The sequence below is a fragment of the Apis florea genome, unplaced genomic scaffold (genome assembly GCF_048593485.1).
Source record: "Apis florea isolate Af1SG1 unplaced genomic scaffold, ASM4859348v1 contig_3775_pilon, whole genome shotgun sequence".
Lineage (NCBI taxonomy): Eukaryota > Metazoa > Arthropoda > Insecta > Hymenoptera > Apidae > Apis > Apis florea.
Window position 1 is genome coordinate 145,252 of NW_028256848.1, and position 15,900 is coordinate 161,151.

The following is a 15,900-nucleotide window of genomic DNA, read 5'->3' on the forward strand; positions in this document are numbered from 1 at the left end:
CTATCCACAGATGTTGTACCGACATCTACATGTAATAATAGACATAATGAGTAGTGTTTATTTGGCGAAACGCCATATAGCCGGAATTTGCATTCTCGCCACCCCGACTGGGCTAGCCAATATTTACAAGTACACAACTAACCGTATACAAATCATATAATTAATTGACAATGTTTTCTCTTCCAAATTTCCGCGTTCGCTCGACACCCGAGCGATTATTTATCGCGTCTCGAAATGAAAACGAAACGATACCAAAGGCAACATTATCGTGTCCCGTTATGTAACTCGATGCTCGAGTCTTCTACGTCTCTTACTTTGCCTTTTTTTTTTTCCACTTCTTTTCCTCTTTTTCCAATTTTACACTCGTTTCGTCGATAGAAGTTGAAATTTAAAGATCGGTACGTTTAACATTTTCTTGGAGAAAATACGTATTACTTATGAAGAATGATGAATAATGAGGATGTTGAAGATCTTATTTCTTGCTATTCTCATAATTCGTTTTTCTTTGCACTAAGTAAACGCTAAATTAACCACTAAATTAATCAGGAAAATTACAATTTATAATTTGAATTATAAAAATCGAATACAATAAAATTTAAATAATAATAAATAGCTTTCAAAATTTGTATAATATCTTTATTTATGCACTGTCGTTATAAGATAAAGGATAAATAGAAAAATTCAAGAAAAATATTGGCCAACGTTTAAGAATTCCTAGCTAAGATTTTGAAAAAGCTTTATACACATTGCTTTATATCCATTGTGAATCCAGAAAATTAATGCTTGCAAATAAGTTCCAATATTCATTGAATCGAAGAAAATTTCTTCGAATCTACGAAGCAATAATGCTCCGGCAAAGAAGTAAAGCAGAACCTTTTATGGGGAGTGACTAGTAGAACCAGTTCCGAGCAGGTGAAGACCCGAAAAGATAAACACGGAAACAAAGTACAATGAATGCTTTGGAGTAACTGTTCTTACGGTCGCTTCTGCTCTCCCACTGCTACGCCCATTCAAATACCTCTCGTAATGCATAGATTCTACCGTTTCGTTTACGCTCATTTAGAGCTAAGGATAATGTGTGATAACTGCGAACAAAATCTACGAGCCTATCATAATTAGAAGCTAGCGATTTCTTTGGTAAATTTGAGGAATAATAATGCGAAATTGAACGAGTTTGTGAATTTTTCGGAAGTTTTTTTTTAGTAAATAATTTAGATTAATATAAATTACGAAAAGAAAACTTGATGATAATGTTTAATGACAATATTCAAAATATATTTTTGTATTTTATAAAAGATATTAATAATAATCTGCAAGGATCAGAGATATTTAATTGATCATTCAAATTCATTAATTGGTCTCTTGCCTACTTTTATATTCAACATTTCTATCTTGATATAAATCCTTGATAAAATTCATTCACATTACCAAGAATTGTAATTTATTATCAATATCGGATATCAGAAATATTTTACAGCAGAGCTCCATTCATTGAAAATTTTAATTAGCATCCCATTAACCGTCCAATAGAATTCACTTATCTCGACGTGAAATCGTAGTAACTGTATAATTTTCGATTACACGAATTGTTTATCCCCCAATGGATTCGTTTTCATTGTTTCAATCTTCTTGATAATAAAAAATTTATTAAAAAGAAAAAGCAAAAGAAAACAGATAAAAACTATTGAAAAATCGGTTAAAATATATAATAAAAATTATTATTCAAAAGCAACTACCTTGATTGAAGTCCACCTGGCCAAAGGAGGCACTCCTGAACGGTGCACCGGCTCTATGAAACGTAAGCAGAGGTCCTCTGGGCTCCAATCTGGTGATCGCATCCCTGGCTTCACCCTCGTTCCCTTGGCCGGAGGCGGTGTTCAGATTATCACACAAATCGTCCACACACGTACCACTATCCACCACCGAATCACTGTACTGTCTCAGGTGTTTCGCCGTGTCTGCACTGGCGTTCAGCTCGTTTTTTATGTCACTTACGTCACCACTGTTCCTATCATATTGCCTGAGCGACCGCGATCTCCTCGAGTCGGTGCACGTCTTCCTGTATGCATCGTTACTCGACTCACTGAAACACTCGTCACCGACACTGTCACTCCGGTTGAACGTCTTCGGCTGGTTGTGTTGCAGTGGATATTGCTGAGGGTGTTGCTGGTTCCCTGAACCATGCCCGGTTCCCTCGCTGTACGTGTAACTTCGACAGGAAGGTCGACCGTCGCAGCGACCGCATCCTTGATTCGTTGTCTAGTTGAAAAATTATATTTATTTTCAAATTACACAAATGAATGTTCTCTTTGAATTTCATGCAAATTAATATAACTCATTTTTGTAACTCTTTTCGCAGTTGATATTCCAATATTGATCTTTTAGAGTCAAGTTTTACAAAGAATAAACGAGGACAAATATTGAATGCAGTATTCAATAATTTTAAAATCATCTTATTTGTAAATCTTGCGATGAAGTCTTTGCTCATTTTCCATGAAGAAAGAGCGCGAGATTGATGTAATATTTCAGGGGAAAAATGCGATTTATATCTGCAAAGTTTGTGCGCACGAGTTTACGACTGCCATTTGGCACATATCAGCTAGTAAAGTTTTTCTTCAATTATCATGTTTCCGGAGTAAAATTAGAAATATCAAATCGAGGATTTCGCTTCTCGGGATTTTTAAGAAAAATCCGCCCGACTATAAATCTATAAAAATCTTTGCAATTGGGAAACAAATTTTTGTATATGCTCGCTATAATATAAATAAATAAGAAAAAAAAGGGGGGGGGAAAGGAAGTCTTTACCTGAGGACAATTTTGAGAGGGTGATTGGTATCCACTCGGGGGTGGAGAGGATGCTTGAGTCCGCGAAGGTCTTCTGGGTGGTGGTACGGGGGCTGGTCCCTTGAGTTTCTCGGTGAGCTCTCGAAGGCGCTCGGCCTTTTCGCTCCGGGGGCCGGAAGAGGACTTTTTACTACTTCCTCCTCCGCCCCCGCTCCATCGGAACCTGTGCAATCGGTCCACTGCTATCACTGCTGGTTCCTGCATAGATAAACCACCATCGTGTCATAATTACAATATTACAATATTAAATTTACGAAACCTACTGCTTCCTCTCTAATATTCGAAAGATCGTATTCAAAATTATTTTTATAATCAATTAATTTCGAATATAATTTCTCGAATCTTTCAGATTCTGATCATTCTCACGAGGTTTTTAAAGATCGTGCACTCGCGACGTTCCAATTTTTGGATCGGCCGTGCTCTGCGCAGCGTGCGTTGCCTCGTGCGAGGGAAAAGACAGATGACGACCAAAATAGAATATCGTTCTTCGACTAGACACCTACGTATCGCACATACGAGTTTCCGATTCTCTAGGCCCCGTCACTTTCCAACGATCGATCCTAATTTTCCCTCCTTATCCTCGTTGGAATTCGGCCGGAGACAAATTAACAGGTTGAACCGAGTTAACAGGTGAACCAGATTCAACAAAGACCAAGTTCTTGTCATTCGAAAATTAATCTGGCTTAAGCCAAGATTATCCGTGGTATCCGAGAATCGTCGAATTAATTTCCCTCGATCCCATATATCCTTCTCACTCCCTGACAGTTACAGGCCGACAGAAGAGAGGAGATACACGTTGAACGGATATAGATAAAAGAAAAATGGAAGGAGATAAATAATAATCAATCCTCGCGAGAGGGAGAGAGAAAGAGAGAGAGATCTTCTCCCCATCTCCAGCCATTAAAAATACTACACCTCTACCACTTGTAACCCACCTCTCGAGCTTTGACACAAAGCGTCCTCCCAGGTCGAAGACACTTCGTCCCAAATTCCTACGAACCAGCTCACTCTTACGAAATCACAACAGTTTTTCTACAGCCTCCGAACCGCGTTCCTTGGATCCTCCAAAAATATCTTCCAAAAACCAACCACGAAATCTTCCATCACACGTTCAACACACTCGTCCTCCTATTCCACCAGATAGATCTACCAATCCGATCAACAGTTCCTCCCTTCACCCTTAAACCCATTATACAATAGAAACACGAATCAAAAAGAATCAAAAAAAAAAAAAAAAAAGAAAGAAAAAGAAACGAGCAAAGGAAATCCAAGCTTATAATTGATCTTCAATCATCAAATTTAACGAGATGTATAAAAAAAATTCTAAATACCTGCAGCTTCAGCGTCTGATGCTTGGTCCACTGTGCTAACTGTCGCGGTACCGAGACGGACTGCAGCGTCGTGGACGTGTTGAACGACGTGGAGGTGGATACCGACGGTACCGCCGCCGTTAGAGCCGCAGACGATTGTGCCTGATGGTGCTGTTGGCCAGTGCTGTTCCCCACCGACATTTGCAGCATCCCTCGGTTATTATTAGAGTTCACCAACGTCGGTTGCGCCGACGTCGTCGTTGGCGTCGTCAGCGTCGCCGGCTGTTCCACGCCGGCAACACGGCTGTTCGAAGACGTGGGAGGCCCAGGAAAAGGAGATTGTCCACAGCTAGCTCCTCCACCGCCACCTCCAGCTCCACCTACACCACCTCCGCCTGTTACGCACGGCGAGGACGAAGCGGCGATCGTCGTCGACGGCGGGATCCTCGGCAACGGTAGACGCGAACGTGGACCGATGCAACAGCAATCGGCGATGCTCGTGCTCAGCTCGAGACCCGCAGAGCTCTCTGGACACCGATCGGTCAGTTTCTCGCGAGAGTCGCTCTCCCTGGAACTCCTCTTTCGACGCCTCTCCTGCGATTCTTCCCGCGAGTTCGATGGCGGCAGACTTTCCTGGAATTCAAAAATCGATCGATCGTTTCTTTTTTCTTCTTTCTTTTTTTCTGAATTTTGTTGTAAATGAGTGATTTCGAGTGTGTGAAATTGTATTGTAGCTATTTTAGTATTTGTTGAGTATTGCAAATGTAAAATTAAAAGTAGATACTGTGAAAGATTTTCTTGGAATCTTTGAATGTTAAAAAGACAGTAGGATCTTTGAAAGTTTAATGATTAAATTTTGCTGAAACAGAACGATCATGGATATTTTTCTGAGTTTTTTGTTCTGTGAATTTGAATTTTAATTAATTCTGATTGAAAAAGAATTGGAATTTGAAGGAATTTTGATACCAACAAGTGTAAAACGTACAGATACTGCAATCGTGTCTCTAAGAGTTTAATGACGACAGACTTTCTTAGAAGGGAACGATTATTAACGTTTCGATTTCTTTCGTTGAAAAATTTCTTTCGTCATTGCTTTTTGTAGAAGCATGATTAAATTATTCTTAGATATGTTAAGATTTACCACTTCTTAAAAAGTGATACTTACAAGAATTACATTTCACGTTTGATTGAAACAAATTTGATTGAATAGAATTCGAAAGAACATTGATTAAATTTCGAGATGAAAAGACAATTCATAGGTTAATTTTATAACAAATATATGTAAACTTCGAAAATAGACTCCATAAAACTGCTGAATCTTTACATTGTCGTGTTACGTGTATTTTATAATCAGCAAGAAAGTAGCCACGCATATGTTCCATTAGTGTGTATAAAATTTCGTTCACAATTGAATAATTCAAAATTTTATTCTTCAAGTACTTTTAAAGTACTATTAAAAACAATAAATAAAATTGATCGAAACGTTTTATTTCGAAGTTTAAATATATATTGAATCTTGCGTTTCAATATATAAATAGAAAGAAATAATCTATGATGGTATTCGAAGGAAAGAAGACTTTAGGAAAATCTTATCTTTAATTTGTAGCGCGCTATGAAAAATGGCGGCCTCTCGCGCATATAGACTAGAGCACTCCTTATACTCCTTTGTTTAATGCAGCACGAAAGCAGTGGAACAAATGGGACCGTAAAGCCTATGAAGTAGCTTCGTATATATAAAGAGACTGAAAGACTGCTTCTTGTGATACCCTGTAAAACGAAACGTAGGAAGTAGAACCTGCTTGTACAAGGTAATTTCACTTTGCCCGTACGTACGAGGGAACACGCCTAATTTGAATAATTTTTTCCCCTATAGATCACATTTTAACCTAGTTGGAAACGTTACGTTAAACGATCTCACGATTGTAAAGTGAAAAACAACAGACGAAAGTCCAATTTATATTTTAATTATCTTAATTTTCCTTCAAACTAACTTCGTTTATTTTCCCCTGGTTAAATTATCATCCTCCAGCAAAATTGACATTCAACTACTGAACGAGACTTGGAAGAATAATCTTCTTGCACCGAGATATTTCCCTCTGAAATGTCACAGTCACTTCGTGATGATTATTCGCGTCATTTCACGCGGTTCAACTGATACACGTGCAAGAACGATTGCGGTAAAGAGGATAAGGGAGGTAGACAATGGCGTCGAGGCAAGGTGACGTTGTTTCTTCCCACGAACGAGCCCGGAGATAAACTCCTCTGAAATAGATCTCTGACTCTTGCGTGTATGCAACACGATGTACAGGCTATATGCTGGAAAGTAGAACCCATCTAATCTCCTTTCTGGAAATCCTCCCGAGATACCGAGATACGTCCCGAAATGTCTGCTTCGATCTTTATTTTGACATTTTACGCTGCACGACTGAGAACACGATACCACCTTGAGACGTTACAAAGAGAAAGATAACGAACTACATACCGAAGGATCCATGTTAAGCAATAATTCCGTAAGAGAAATTTATTACATACAATAATACCGATATTTATACCAAAATATACGTACACGTAATGTAACATCAATGAGAAAGATTATTCGAATATGTCAGAGGTCGCTTTGAATTCGATATTATCGTTTCAAAAGTGAATATGAATTTAACTCTGTATGTAATATTTAAGGAATTTTTAACTATAAGTACTTTAATTTCATCTTTTTGTTTTGCTAAAACTTTCAAGAAATCGCAAAATTATAAAAAAGTTATGAATTACAATTTGATAAATATTTTTTTATTTAAAATATAAAAATATTAAAACATTTATAAATTGGAATATATTTTACACTTTTATAGTTATATAGTTGTAACCAGAATTTTCAACGATATACTTTAGATTCGAAAATATTATCTATGATTTCATATATTACTATATTTCAAATTGTTAAAAAAGAATATTCACATATTCCACATTCTTCAAAATTCGTAATACAAGAACTAATTATACAGAAAAAGAGAAATCGTCAAAGTTTACAAACCAGACAAACGAGAAAACTTAAAACTTAAAAGTTTAATACCTTAAAAAGTATCCTCCGTACTTTTCCCTATATAACTACTAATATTAATTATTCGAAAAAAAAAGAAGAATGAAAGAAGAATTCTCGAAACTCGCTGCAAAGAACACGCAAAAATTTCACAAAAAGTTAAGATCGGTTCTCGATGATCTATCGATGATCGAAGGACTTGGCAGTGGGTTGGCGGACTCGTGTCGAGATTTTCATGTAGCCGCTATGTGTGCTCGTATGATGTCAACGTGGAATATTATTCCGTTCTGACGAGGACGGTCAGCGCGGAGAAATAGGAAGAGGAAGAAAGAAGGAATAAGAAAAAAGGGGGATGGCTCGGACCCGAGTCACTGACTGGCGGCATTCTATTTGCGCGATCGCCTCTATATTTAGGATTTCCTACGTCTTCATTTTGCTCGCGCGAACAACGTCTCTTCTCTGTCGCGAATCCGTCGAAGGTCGTCACCGACGGCCAACGGAATTTGAATTCTTATTTGGCTGGACGCTGCGTCGGTCTCCTCGCGGGTTCCGCATTAACCAATATAAAATCACGCTGGCAGCGTGAAATTTCAAAAACTTTACGTATCCTCCCCTTCGTGCCCCTCTCGATGACGCAGATCGAACAGCACGCATTTTCGACCGTGCTTGAACGACGCGAGGAATGAGGATTCGTAATAACGCCGGTATTGATGAAGTTTTAGATAAATGTAAATACATTTTTTAAAAATTGGAGTTGAGAATGCGTTCCAATGGAATTCTTCGATGGAAAGGTATGAAAAGTAATTGCACAAGTCGTTCTATTATAATTATAACGACCCTCATTTATTTTGTCGTCGAATATTGTTCGATGTATCTTTGTGTGTATTTGTAATTTAAGGAAATTTGTCAGGAAAATTTGCGTAAAAATTTTGGAATCTATATACGGTCTTTGGATATTTTGTACATGTTAAAATATTCTGTAAATTTTAGCATATTTATAAATAAATAAACATCTACGATACTAGTAATAACAATTTACGAACAAATTCTTTCCATAGCGTATTCCAAACAAAATAGCTAAGTTAACCTTTTCATCACGGATCAAATATGATAGAACTTCCTGCTCCTCAAGTTGATGCTTAATTAGCTTTGAAATTTTGCGGATAATCTACATGTTACGAAAAATCAATTTTCGTTGTAACATTGTAATCGTTTAATTTTATCACATACGAAACAAAATGTTTTATTCATTAATATAGAACTCGAATCTCATTGAAGAACATAAAAGAATTAAAATTCAAATTACGTATTTTAACTCCAAGAGATTACCTCTTCTTAAATCGAAGAATTTTCAGCAATTTTTTTTTTTCAAATGCATCGCAATATTCTAATATATTTTCTTTATTACGAAAGAAGAATTACGATTTGAATGAAAAAATTGTGAAACGCGAGTGAATCTTGAAGAAAATTTAAAAAAAAAATAGATAAACTATTAGAAGAAGGATTGAAAACGAAAAGCGTTTTACCTGAGAAAGTCTGAGACCGTATCTGGTACCACCTAGAACCACGTATCCACCTCCGACACTTCCTCCTGTCATGGCTCTTGCTGCACCCCCAAGCCATCCTCCGAATCCACTTCCTCCTGCCTTCTCCGCTCCGCCACCCCCGTCTCCACCGACGCGGGGCATTCTTCATCCTCCCTTCACCCTGTACAAAGACGCCAGACAAATTACATTTCATCCCTCGCTAAGAATTTCATTTAACGTAGTAATTTTATTCTTTTTCTCTTTTTTTCTTTTTTCGTTAGATTAACAATCAAAGTCTTCGTTATTCTAATAAAGAGTTTTCGCTGGCAATGATCTTATTATGATGCTTTTCCATCTTGTGCTTTATGAACTCGCGGACCGTATAATGACGTAAGATAAATCTAAATTGTGTTTTGAGTAAATACACGGGCACCGTTTTAACGTTTGATTCGACAGAGGAAACGAGCATAAATTTCGCAGCAACGCTTGACGTTTGACATATATTTTTCTTTCTTCTTTCCTTCCTTTCTTTCCATTTTTATATATATATATATAAAATATATATATATATATATATGTCGACTACAGAAATATACGTACAAAATTTAAATTGAATTACTTTTTTACGTTTAACAAAATACACACACATATACACGCATAAATTTTAAATAATTATACGTTTCATCGATAATAATATCAGGAAATTTCACTGTAATCTCGCAAATCACTCATTTTCACCTCTTTCAATTGGCGGGGGAGCGATTAAGCGGAACACGATTTCATTAAACTTATTATCAAATAAGTATTTCAACTCCTTATCGCTCGTTTTAAAGCTTCATCATTATAAATTAACCACCATAGACACGAGACACGAGCAGTTTCGATAATATCGCGAACTTAATGTTCATTTTATTCACAAATCAAACGTAATCAACTCGTAAACTTTTCTTCTCACGCAGATTGCACTTGATTTACAGAATTATTCCCAAGATTTCACAGTATGTGCATGCGCGCATACGACGACTTCCAGCAACTTTAATGGAACTTTCTCGCGAATCCACGGGAATTTCATTCAGTCAACGGCGACGCGGCGTAAATAAATAAAATCGTTCTTCACAGTTATCAGGGAATGCGCAAACGTTCGCAAGAATTCAAGAAGCGATGGTCGTGGTGCGTGCGTGCGTGAGTGCGTACGCGGGTGCATGAATTCGCATAAGCGTAGCTATTTAATCAGATCCGTTTTCTGATTTAAGGAAAATTTAACAAGGAATATAATACCATTGAAATTTCACAACTCGAAGATTCATTTTTTAAAATAACGTTTAAAAATACGATTAAAATGATATTTGGTTAATATTATGTTTCATTCACAGTTGTATAATAATATTATTAATCGCACGAAGAAGAGGGAATTTTCTAAATTTTAATTATATTCCACGGTATAATTTATATAACAATATAATTTCCATTTTGTTTATAAAGTTAACAATATAATTATAATGTTAATCTATGTTTGGCCTTATGCATAATTAATATCAATCGGAAACTGACGTCATAATACCGTTACATCCGATTTAGGCGACACCGACGATTTCTGTACGAAAAAGGGAAGCATTTAACTTTACCAGAAATGGAAGCAATATTTATAACTGTAAAGACACATTGGAAGAAATACATATGTACACTCTTTTATCATTTTATATAACTTTATCATAGGGAATAACTTTATAATAGGAAACAAATATTTTAAATATTTGTGCTAAAAGGAATTTTTCGTAATAATAATAATAATAATAATAATAATAATAATACATGTGGCCGGGTATAAATTATCTAACTATAAATTTATTATGATAATATTCGTTAAAACGAGTATTATAATTTGAACGAATAAATTAATCACGGGAGATTGAAAATTGCTAGTAGTTAATACATCAATGAACGTATGAATAAATTGGAAATTTCAGATGTCCAACGGTTCTAATTTTGTAGTATTTACTTTGATGTAATTTCAATTTATATTTATTCATGAAATACGTAAGGATAATAATTTGAAAACAATTTATTTTTATCATTATAATTTTTAACATACGTACATACTTGGTTGGTATGCAATAAATATTTTGTTTCTAATAACAACTTTAATATAAATCGTAAATTTTAATGTTTTACATTTGTTCAATAGATGCAAAGTTAAAAGTTATTATTAAAACAAATTCCAATTTTCGAGCAAATATGATGAAACGAACCGAATCTTTTGAACAGAGATATAATAGGGATATAATACGTATAAAAAAATTTCAGTGCTGCACAATCATCGAAAAGCTGGCTCCCATCTAAACAGTATCACGATGGAAGCTTTATGGTTGCAAATATTGGGCGTTTATAAATACCTGTGTATGTCTTTTCTATTTCCGAATACTGAAGGCTAACTATATCGAAGTGGTTCGCGCATCTTCTCAGTAAAGGGGCATTAAGAATCCATCATCAATCGCCAAATAATAATAGGGATAATAAATTCTCTCCATCCAATAGACTCTTCTCCATTGAAAACATCGTTTACGTACAAAGAAACGAGACACATTGTTTTTCGAATGTTGAATTACGACGTTTTATTATCGCGAAAAAGCGATGATCGCATCGTTTCGCTTGCTTTATTCTATCGCGAATATATTATAGGTACAGTGATTTACGAAAGTATTGTATACAACCGTAAATAAAAAATATTAACGATGGAAATAGATACGATGGAAATTTTGTTGAAAAGATGAAATGGATTCTTTTTTTATTTTTCTTGTAAATGTAACTTTGCAATGACACAATGATACAAAGCAAAACTTTAAAAATAAAAAATTGTAAAAATATTTTCTTCATTAAAAAAAAAACTATAAATAACTATTTAACGTGAAAAAATTCTGAAAATTCGAGGATTTCGTTTCATCAAACACATTTTATTATCTATATTTTGTATAATCGATTGTATTCTAATTATACAATGAAAACTAGAATTCTCAGTTAAATGAATTTCCCTGTAAAATATTCTTCGAATACTTTTGCGAGTTACTGTACCGATTTGGTGTGTTACGATGAACGAGACGGTTAGATTTATACGACGATAAAAATCATTTCCGTTGTGCATTATTCGTGATATAAAAATGGGATTGATTTTTTTTTTTTTCAAATCAAAATGTATGCAAATTACCCTCGGGGTTGGACAAGAATTTATGCACAGCCGTGGAATAGATTGAGGAATTAACGAGAAATATTTCGACGCATCACAAATTCTAGAGCCTATTCGATTCTCGTCTAATGTGTTTTCTGTCAGATAGCGGTGATCGAGTGACACTCAATTCCAGAAATGAATTATTTCATGCTTGTGCTCCCGACGGATGCCGAGTTCGATTCGAACGAATCTGATAAAGTTCACGATCGATAATGCGAATTTCGATTTGCAAAAGTCAATTATCTTTCAAAATAAGTCAATTTTCTGATGAATATTATTATGAATATTGGCTACATTCTCGTATATATGTATAGATATGTAAAGATAGAAGAAAGATATTCAAATGTGAAGAAATTATTATTTTTATTATTTGTTGAGAAATGAACTTGAATTTATTTCTTTCGAGAAATTTTATTGTTCTATTAGTAGAATTTAAATAATGTTAATAATGGCTCATAATTAATATAGAAATAGATAATTATAATCCGTCGAAATTTCGCATTCTATAATATTAAGTGATAAATGATGAATTATTCTTGCTTAACTGCTTCAATTATAGATATAGTCGTAGTTTACAGGAAATGATTTATTATTACCTATCTTTGATTATTAATTATCCCAAATATCTGGATAGGATTGTTAAACTTCTAACTCGCAATCAATAATTCTCAGGCAAATTAAAATGGCACGATAAAAAAAATAGGATTAGAATACGAAGTATAATTAAAACACACTCAATTAATACTTATCTTAACATTTAATGTATCTAGGAGGAGAATATTACAGATTAATTGTCCCAGTGTCGATAAATTTTTCCATTAAATACTACTCACAATTACCGGGAAATATTAAAAAACTTTTTCCACATCACTCAACGAGAAACTTAAATTAAAAATCTCACTGATAAAACGAGCCGAGAAAATACAATAAATACAAAAGAGGAAGAACCAATAATATCAACCGAATGCAAAGTTCTCGCAAGCAAGAATCCTACCGTTGGAAATGCAAATTTCTTTATGAACTTCTGCCGCGAGCGAGCCGATGCATTCCTCTCGAGAAAATAGTCGATTGGTCCACGGAAAGCGGCGTCTCTTTCACACAGCCCCGAGTCCAATTGGCCGGAACGAATTGAACTTGTGCCAGGGTCGCGTTGAGGTAAATAAAAAGAAGGCGAGGAAGCCAAAGATGCCTGGTGCGCGGCAAGATAGCCGAGGGCATTTTCTTTCGCTTTCTTTTCGTTCCTCAAACCAAGCACCCGCGATATTTTCGAATTCCGCGACCGCTCACGACCATTCTCCCACCTTATTCCAAGAAATTTTTATCTCGCTTCGCTTCGGCACGTGGCTTTCGATATCGCGAATTTAAGTCGATTCGAAAGGCGAAATTTCCATGGTGTATCGAAATCTTTAGGGAGGATTCACACGTGTCTGTCTATGAAAAAAACTTCTGTGAAGTATAATTTTTGATTGAATAAATTGGGATAGTGGTACCATTTAGAGAAACGTGACGAATGATTTCAGATTCTTTGTACGATTAAAACGACGTATGATGTACAAAGGAAAAAGATTAATTTCTTTCGTTTTCAAGTAATAATGATTAGATGAAAATTTTTCAAATATAAAATTCTTTATTGAATATACTTTATTGATAAATGGTTTGGTTATTATACATGCGAAAATAAATGTAGAATAAAATTCAATTTTTCTCGAAAACTAATTAGATATGTTCTATACTTTTTGCTTATTTTTAGAATTATCTTTTATCGATAGATCATTCGCATCTAATCGGCCAATTATTACATGTACGTAAAAATGCTATTATTCTTTTTGCAATTTATTTCTACACTCTACAGAATCACCATACGTTTCTTATATTATGATCTCGAGCACCCTGTCAATTCTTGTCTATTATTTTTAAAAATTACATCTACTGGTTCTAAACTACAAAGACTACAAATCGGTGAACCGACTTTCGCATATTTCAGTTGCATTCGATCTTCAAAAGCATACTTCCGCGAGACTATTTCAAAGGGAAAAATAAACAGAGAGATCGTTCTTCCTTCGTGAAATAGATCTCATAAAATCCGTTGGACTAGCCAGCGAAAAATTCGCGAAATAGACGCTACACAGAGAGTGAAGCATGTCGAGCGCAGGTGGTACACTCGTTTATTGGCACTTTGCCCTGCCGTGATCTTCGTACGCCAGATTTGGATGATTCAACGATCGAAGAGTGGTTTTCGCGCGCGACAAAGCGGCCTGGCACGCGGAAAATATACGAAGATTCCGAGGGGCAATGATATATGACGTAAATATTCGACGAGGGATGCGAAATACTTATATATATATATACACAAAGGGTATCCACGAGAGAAGCACCGACGTCAGAATTCCCGGTACAACAAGCAAAAATCCACGAGGGACACAAAACACATCGTGAAAAATGACACCGTTCATCGATCGAGCTTTTCTACGAACATTATCGTCAATCGAGCCCTCCTCGAGTATAAGCTTCTATTTTCATTCGTCAGATTTCATAAGAAGAAGAAATAAAAAAAGAGAGAGAGAAAGAGAGAGAGAGAGAGGCAGAAGTGTCAACCGTCTCGTCGAAGAGACGGCTAATTTTAATCCGACGATCTTTTGGAGAAGACCAAAAGTCTCTCTCTCTCTCTCTCTCTCTCTCTCTCTCTCTTTCTCTCTTGGCACATGAAGCCACGGTACGAATAAGGAAAGCGATGAAGAAAAAGAGGCAACTGCATTCCGTTCAGACGACGTTATTTGCACGAGAGGCGCAACGCGCGTCTCGGTGGTGCAAACAACCGATAAACATGCACGCTGCTTTGTCATCGCAATGTGGCAGAAACCGTCTCGTTCGGTTTATTTGCGAAACGATAAGCCCGCCGCGCCGTTGCTGCGATCCATCCCGCCACTCTTTCGCCAAATTTTCTTTTTCATCTTCGGCCTCTTCGAGGAGAGGCGTTTAACACCGCGAAGAATCTTTCGAGCAACCGTTGAGCAATAAACGAGGCAGAAATCTTGAAACATCTATGATTTTACGAACTCTTTTGGATTTCGCATAAATTTTTGCAAACGTCTTTTTATTCAGATTTCGACAAAAATAAATGTAATTTCAATTACATATATATATAGACCATTTTTATTCGAAATAATAAAATTGTAAATACGTAATTGTTAACGATACTGTTACTAACAATTGTACTAATAATTATAAAACGATAATTATGAAAATAGAACAAATAATTATTGAAAAAAGAAGTAGAATTTTAATTTACAATTCTTAACTATATAAGATTTTTATCTATTTCTGTCTGTATATAGTTATCATAAATCATGATGGATTCAAATTAATAGCTTCTAATAATATTGCTATTAATTATAAAACAATAGTCATAAAAATAGAACTATTGAAAAAGGGAAAACACGATTTACAGAAAGCAGAATTTCAATTTAGAATTCCTGGCAAATACCTTCGCTCGATTAAACAAAAAATTTCGTTGCTAATCGTCCGGCAATTGGCAAGACATGTTTCGAAGGAAATGATCAAACGGTGAAACTCCTGTTCGCGAAACCGCTTTTGTACTCTGTTTCGTGTCGAGGCATCTCTTTTCGGGGAAACGTTTCTAAAGATAGAGAGACACGTTCGAATCGCTCTTAACACGTCCAAGCACGGACCGTTCCTAAAGCTTGCCTCTATACAGAACTAATTTGTCGCGACGATTCGAGAATCGGGCAGATTCGCGTCAATCACGTTTAATTGTGGCCGAACATCTGCGCGACTGCACACGTAGCCAATTGTATCCAATGATAAACAATGAAATACACGCGAGATAAAGACTCTCGCGTGCCTTTCCCTCGTTCGATCGATCGTTATCGCTTCGCCTCCTCTGAGAAACTCGTTCAATGTCGCTTATCGATGATAAACCAAAGTAATCCCCTCCCTTCT

General features: G+C 35.8%; 1 protein-coding gene across 5 annotated transcripts in view; it reads right to left on the reverse strand.

Annotated features, from left to right (window-relative positions):
- The window catches only part of LOC100869318 (rho guanine nucleotide exchange factor 17), a 54,653-nt gene that overhangs the window by 35,023 nt on the left and 3,730 nt on the right, over positions 1 to 15,900 (reverse strand). For all 5 annotated transcript variants that reach the window (XM_012492699.3, XM_012492698.3, XM_086915409.1 and 2 more), the window contains exons 2-5: positions 8,718 to 8,898; positions 4,176 to 4,787; positions 2,806 to 3,042; positions 1,737 to 2,259 (exon numbers count right to left, since the gene is read on the reverse strand). In XM_012492699.3, the coding sequence (XP_012348153.1) occupies positions 1,737 to 2,259; positions 2,806 to 3,042; positions 4,176 to 4,787; positions 8,718 to 8,879 (1,534 nt within the window). In that variant the 5' untranslated portion in view covers positions 8,880 to 8,898. The remainder of the gene's footprint in view (positions 1 to 1,736; positions 2,260 to 2,805; positions 3,043 to 4,175; positions 4,788 to 8,717; positions 8,899 to 15,900) is intronic.